This window comes from Alosa pseudoharengus, unplaced genomic scaffold (assembly GCF_046254945.1).
Source record: "Alosa pseudoharengus isolate Yale_2024_CS ecotype anadromous, Long Island Sound unplaced genomic scaffold, YU_APseudo_1.1 YU_APseudo_1.1_scf_19, whole genome shotgun sequence".
NCBI lineage: Eukaryota > Metazoa > Chordata > Actinopteri > Clupeiformes > Clupeidae > Alosa > Alosa pseudoharengus.
In genome coordinates, this window is record NW_027468657.1 from 23,553,888 (window position 1) to 23,561,387 (window position 7,500).

The window sequence follows — 7,500 nt, forward strand, 5'->3', positions numbered from 1 at the left end:
CCATTGCATCTTTGCAGTAATCTTACAGCAAAAGAATCTACAGCATTACAATTATGAAATGAGACTGCTCTGCAAACTTATGAAAGTGATTGATCAAGGTAAAGCTTGAGATATTTGAGGTACAACATATTTTCATTTTTTTTCTATTTCAGAATTTACTTTTTTATTACAAGTGTACGTGTTTCTCAGTTGTAGGTCTCTCCACTGCAGCTGTCTACAGCTGCCTAGAGAGATATGGCCCTGTTGCTATTTCCAATGTTTTTACTGAAGTTTATAACTTAAATATTTACAGAGTTGTGTACGTATTACGTGTTTGTATATCATGAAACCAAGATGCCGTTTCCAGTGAGGTTTGTGTATGTTTGTGTCTGTGTGTGTTTCAGGCAGTTGGGACATTCCTCTGGGCTATTCATTAAACCACTGACCTTTATAACAAAGTGACACACAGTTGTTGACACATAGCCACACCCACGAACATACATAGACATACACACACACACACACACACACACACACACACACACATAAATACACACACACACACACACAAACACACACACACACACACACACACACACACACACACACACACACATACACACACACACACACACACTACAACCACAAATTGATGAGCTCATTCATGCATGCACATACACAAGTGAAGGCATTGGTAGTAGTAATAGCAGTAGTAGAAACCAATTACCAATTGGCTCACAAAACTGCCGCACGATGTTTGTTTGTATATCTGAACTCTTGTAGCTTTAGTCAATAGCTTCATTGAGGTCTGAAAATGACTAATGCCATTTTACATACATTATGCAACTAAACCACACAGATCGCATGGTTTGTCACTGTTTTGTTGACAACAGGTCATATTTCAAGTGAATATGTTGAGTCTCATATACATGCTCATCTGTGATCTGACATCATTATCATGCTCTGCCCATTTCTACTCTGTCTTGTTATGCTATTTGACCATGAGACCAATGGTTTAAAGCAAAAGCCTACATATAGCTTGTAACATGTACATATACAGTACGTAATATAATGTGTGTTGCATTGCGGTGTGTGTGTATGTGTATGTATATGTGTGTGTGTGTGTGTGTGTGTGTGTGTGTGTGTGTGTGTGTGTGTGTGTGTGTGCGTGCGTGCGTGCGTGTGTGTGTGTGTGTCTGTGTGTCTCTCTGTGTGTGTGTGTGTGCGTGCGTGCATGGGTGCGTGTGTGCGTGCGTGTACGTGTGCATGTATGTGTGCGTGTGCGTGTGCGTGTGCGTGTGCGTGTGCGTGTGCGTGTGTGTGTGCGTGTGCGTGTGCGTGTGCGTGTGCGTGTACGTGTGCCTGTATGTGTGCGTGTGCCTGTATGTGTGCGTGTGAGTGTGTGTGTATGCATACACGTGTTCATCCTCACCAGAGCGCACAGCAGGTCCACAGCCTCCAGGATGAGCTCCTGGTGTCCGATGCGTGTCACCCCCAGCTCCTCCAGCTCCTGGTGCGTGATGTGCAGGAGCTGCTCCCCGCTGATCTTCTCCCGCTCAAAGTTCTTGATGTACTGCTGCAGACAGTCATCCAGGCCTGGAGGGAAACACACAACACACACGTTTACTTCTTTTGTCTCTTTTGGTCTTTTGTCTCTTGTCTTTTGCCTTTTTTTGTATTAATGACTGGTGTGCAGTCTCAGCACTGACACCATGTTTGGACACACACACACACACACACACACACACACACACACACACACACACACACACACACACACACACACACACACATGGAAAAGACATGTATCATGGTTTCACTATCTGCAAAGCAACAACACACTTTAGACACACTGAAATCACAAAAGGTCTGTTATTGTGTCCACCACATACTCCTATTGAGCACACAGTGCTCTCCTCCTGAGTGTATATACACTGTATGTCCTACATGTCTCTACATGTCTCTTTGCTAGACGCACCCAAAAGTATGTTCAGACTGCACAGCGAGTTCGCTCATCAACTCATTCCTATGCTATATCTATATGTCATGGTAATGTATAAAGTTGCACGTTATGATGTATCATGTTTTCAGCATGCTATTTAAGGCTAATCCTAATGACATGTAGGTCATGCCAGGGGTGTATGTTGGTGTGACTCTCTCTAACAAAACCTGATAGGAGATGACCCATGAGTTAGGGCATCAGAGTAATCAGACACACACAGACACACACACACACACACACACACACACACACACACACACACAGACACACACACACACATAACACACAGGCACAGATGTGAGGAGATGCATGGCTTAAATGAAGCATTATGTGCTATAAAGGAAGGGCGATGCATATGGTCATCACAGTGTGTGGGTATGGAAATTCACAGGTAACAGCTGTGCCAAGACAGAAGAGGAACAATGAGGGAAACTCACTCTCTCTCTCTCTCTCTCCCTCTCTCTCTCTCTCTCATACACACACACACACTCACACATACAGTGTGTGTCTGTGTTTATGTGTGGAGTTCTTAATGTGTGTGTGTGTATGTGTGTGTGTGTGTGTGTGTGTGTGTGTGTGTGTGTGTGTGTGTGTGTGTGTGTGTGTGTGTGTGTGTGGGTGGGTGGGTGTTTGGGCTCTTTATGCTTAAGTATTTTTCTTTGTGTGTGTGTGTGTGTGTGTGTGTGTGTGTGTGTGTGTGTTTGGGCTCATTTATGCTTAAGTATTTTTCTTTGTGTGTGTGTGTGTGTGTGTGTGTGTGTAAATGTCTGGCCATGTTTGTTGCTCTGCATTTGAAGATGGGACAGAGGAAATGAACTGGAAATAGAACTGGCGAGAGAACAGAAGATCCAGACTCACGAACAGGCCCTCAGATGGCTCTGATATAGCTTGGGCTTAACATCATGCATAATTGCACTGCACTTATGTGTTTGTGTCTCTGATGTGTGTGTGTGTGTGTGTGTGTGTGTGTGTGTGTGTGTGTGTGTGTGTGTGTGTGTGTGTGTGTGTGTATGTGTGTGTGTTTGTGTGGGAAGAAGGAGAATTTCTAACTTGTGATGTAGTTCCTCTGGGTCGGACCACTAGACAATTAGAGCAGCGGGGGGGGGGGGGGGGGGGCAGAGAAGAAAAGACAGACAGAGAGAGAGAGAGAGAGAGAGAGAGAGAGTGAGAGAAAGAGAGACAGAGAGAGAGAGGTGAGACAGAGAGAGAGAGAGAGAGAGTGAGACAGAGAGAGAGAGAAAAAATAGAGAGGGAGATAGAGAGTGAGACAGAGAGAGAGAAAGAAATAGAGGGAGATAGAGAGTGAGACAGAGAGAGAGAGAGAAAGAGAGAGGTGTTTGTTGATGATGAGAGGTTTGCATTAGAGACTGGTAGAATGGCTGTAGTCACAGTCTGCTGCCTGCCCTTGTTTAGAGGTTCTGAGTGAGGAAACCCTGGGGTAGAGATGAGAGGATGAGAGCAGAGAAGCAACACACAGACACAGAGAGAGAGGGAGAAAAAGAGATGGATGGATGCATGAAATGATTTGTCTGGCACACACACACAATGATATATATATATAAACTGTATACACATAAACAAACAACAATGAAACATACACCGGAGAACAGACACACATACACACACGCACGCACGCACGCACGGAAAAACACACACACGCACGGACACACGCACGCACACACGCACGCACACACGCGCACACAGTGGTGGAACACTCCTCTTGAGCCACACCGGACGCCGCATCTCTCCCAAATTAATAACCCGCCCAGGCACCTGCTCAAACATGGATGGGGTGTGAATACACATACACACACACACACGCAAACACACACACACTGTGGAGTAAGAAGGTGATTGTCAGCAGATTAGGAGAGACTTGATGACACAACGGAAAGAAAAAGGTCCTCTCTCATGGGTTACTATTAACTTTATCCACTGACCCTCACATAAGTGCAAGTACACACATACACACACACACACACACACACACACACACACACACACACACACTAACAAGCCTCAGGACTCAGCCTGAATTTGGACTATGTTAACGTCATGCTTGACTTGGCGTTCCCTTTCCTTAAACACATAAACACACACACACACACACACACACTCCCCCATGTGCATAAACAACAGCTGAGACTGAGGCTCTCGCGTGGCTCCCTGAGGCCTGTTACACTGCACGGCGGGCTCCCTGATGACGGCTACGCTCCGCTCTGTACACACACACACACACACACACACACACACAGACACACACACACACACACACACACACACACACAGACACACACACACACACACACACACACACAGACACACACAGACACACACACACACACACACACACAGACAGACACACACTCACACACACTCACTGAAGTGGCACTCAGAGTCTCAGCATTCTTAAAACGACAGGCAGCCACCCGAACAGAGTGGGCCTGATGTCTCAGGAGAAAGACAGAGAGGTGGAGAGTATAATAGAGAGAGGGAAGAGGAGAGGGGGGGGGGGCATGCAGGTGGTTAACTTACAGAAAACGGACTCTGTGACCCTTCTTTATGAACATGGTGTGTGTGTGTATAATATGTATTAAGGGTGTGTGTGTGTGTGTGTGTGTGTGTGAATAGATGAATGAGTGAAAGAGAGGAGAGAGGAGGAAAATGATGAAGAGAGAGAGAGAGAGAGAGAGAGAGAGAGAGAGAGAAAGAGAGAGTGTGTGTGTTGTTACTGTGTGCTAAAGTCATGCATAACACCCTCACTCCCAATCAAGCTCCCCTGCAGTGGTTGATCCAAAGTGGCAAAATATTTTGGAAGTGCAAATATCTCCCTCCTGAATCTTTTCACACATGGTGTAACACACACACACACACACACACACACACACACACACACACACACACACATAAACATACACACACACACAAACACACACACTCCGTTTCTCTCCTCAACTTCCTACCTCTCCCCCTCTTTATCTCCTACTCTCTCTCTCTCTCTCTCTCTCCTCTTATTCTCTGCCATTTGGCCAGGCCCTGTGTCTTGTTTGCAGGCATTCAAAGGGACGCCTTTCAGTGGGCCTCTCCCCGCAGGGCTGGCCTCCTGCTCAGGAAGCCGTAAATACAGATGGTGACGGCAGCGAGCTCCAGCCCAGCCTGGAATGGGCCAAGGGAAGAGAGGAGAGGAGGAGAGGAGCGAAGAGGAGGAAGAGAGGAGAGGAGAGGGAGAGGAGGAGGCGCAGAGGGGAGGATGCAGTGGAGACGAAAAATGTGACAGTCACTCTCAAACACGAACACCTTCTCAAGAAAGTAGAAGTATGTGTTCCACTTCTTTGTTAAATATCTTTCCACCAAAGATTCTATAGCACTCCGCTCTAACATATTTGCTATTTGCTTTCCACAGACTTAATTTGCCGATTGAGTGATTGGTTTACAAACCAAGAAATAAACAAATAAAACAGCTTATATTTTATTAACAAGTATTTACAAGTAAATAAATAAACAACCATTCCCAATTTCCGCTGCGGACCACCTGGAGAGGCCTGGCAGAACACCCTCAGCTGGACTCTGGCGTGGTCAGCAGCGTTTCATCTCGTGCCCGGGGACCGGGAGAGAGAGGGCCCTTCAATGGGGAGCCTGTGCCTGTGACAGCTGCGGCCAGCCTGAAAGCAGCCCCTGTGTGCCCGCATGTGTGCCAGGGTGAAGCTCTGGTCAGAAAACCCAGCCGACCAATGTTGTTCTAAGCAACCAAGGCTGCCCCATGCAAGAAATTTGCCAAAAATATCTCACAAAGTTGTGCATAGAAAAATAAGGGGAAAAATAAAGATTTAACAAAAAATTAAAGAAAAACATGAAGGAAAAAATTCATAGACATTATAGGAGAAATTTAAGACAGCACTGGAAATAGCAAAATATTTCTCTTAAAAGAAGAAAGAGAGTTAAACTAGTAAGGCCACCTGACTGTCCTTTGTTGAGGAAGAACATTGAAATTGAAATGGAAGGCCCAACCTCAGTCCACAACTCCCAGCTGCCCTCGTCCATGCCTTGTATGCCAAACATGCCCACCATGTTGGCCAGGACACACAGAGTGACCGCCACACTGATCCTGTTTCACTAGTTTTTGTGTATGTATGGGTGTGTGTGCGGGTGATCTCTCTCTCTTTCTGTGTGTGTGTGTGTGTGCGTGCGTGTGTGTATGTGTGTGCGTGTGTGCGTGTGTGTGCGTGTGTTTGTGTGTGTGTGTGTGTGTGTGTGATTGTGTGTGTCATGATTCCTAACTCTCCATAGCATTCTGCAGCACCTATTCAATGTAACAGTTATACAATAATAACTAGAATCTTAAGCTATGTAAGCTTACGCAAATAAGCACATACTTGAAACTGTTGTTTACAGCAGCGGTCCCCAACCACCGGGCCGCGGGACATTCCTAACCGGGCTGTAGCCTACGACAAGAGTTTTTAAAAAATGCATGCAAACTAAATAAACTAAATTTAATTCGCAGTAATGTCACATTCCCAATAAGTCCTTTATGTGTGGTATTTGGCGATAAGTTGTCAAAACGAAGCAATGAAACTATCAAAGCTAATTCGACATCTAGAGTCCAAGCATCCTACACTTAAAGACAAACCCCCTGAGTTCTTTGAGCGTAAGAAACGCGAGCAAGAAGGACAAAAAACTAGTGCGTAAAGCAACCACATCGGTGAACGTGGCTGCGCTAAAAGCCTCATAGTGGCTAGTCGGATTGCTAAATCTAAGAAGCCCTTTACTATTAGGGAAGAGTTCATTCTGCCTGCTGGTAAAGGCATGTGCAATGAACTCCTTGGGGAGGCTGCAGCTAAAAAAATAGCTCAGGTACCGCTTTCTGCAAGCACTGTCCATAGGCGAATTGATGATATGTCAGAGGACATTGAGGCACAATTGTTAGAGAGGGTGAATGGGTCACCGTGGTACGCTATCCAAGTTGGTTGGTTGCAGGTCACTGGCCAGAGTGTTTGAGTTGCGAGAGCCGCTGCAGAGATTTCTTACAGAAAAAAAGTCACCGTTAGCTGCATATTTTAGTGATCAGGGCTGGGTGTCAAAACTCGCTTACCTGTGTGACATATTCGGGTTGCTTAATGACCTCAACCTGTCACTGCAGGGGAGAATGACGACTGTCTTTAAACTGGCAGATAAAGTCGCTGCATGTAAAGCCAAGCTTGATTTGTGGGTACGACGAGTGGATCGGGGTGTATTTGATATGTTCCAAACAGTAGTGGGGGTTTTGGGAGAGACTGAGGCAGGGCCCTTTCTCTCACAGCTGGTGCGCGATCACCTTGTTGCGCTTTCAAATTAGTTTGAGCGTTAGGCTACTTCCCATCCTCCAAAGATCCACGGCAAACCAATGAGTGGGTCCGCAACCCATTTGTCAATATCCCGAATAGTCCTAACTTGTCAGCGCAGGAGGAAGAGCAGTTGATCGAAATTGCAAATGACGATGGTCTTAAAGGAATTATCCGGAGTAAAATGCACTTTAGATCGAT

The 7,500-nt window shown here is 45.9% G+C and overlaps 1 protein-coding gene across 1 annotated transcript in view; it reads right to left on the bottom strand.

Moving 5' to 3' along the window:
• The window catches only part of LOC143133158 (connector enhancer of kinase suppressor of ras 2-like), a 103,498-nt gene that overhangs the window by 79,000 nt on the left and 16,998 nt on the right, over positions 1-7,500 (bottom strand). The window contains exon 2 of the mRNA XM_076292929.1: positions 1,412-1,575. Coding sequence (XP_076149044.1) covers positions 1,412-1,575 — 164 coding nt within the window. The remainder of the gene's footprint in view (positions 1-1,411; positions 1,576-7,500) is intronic.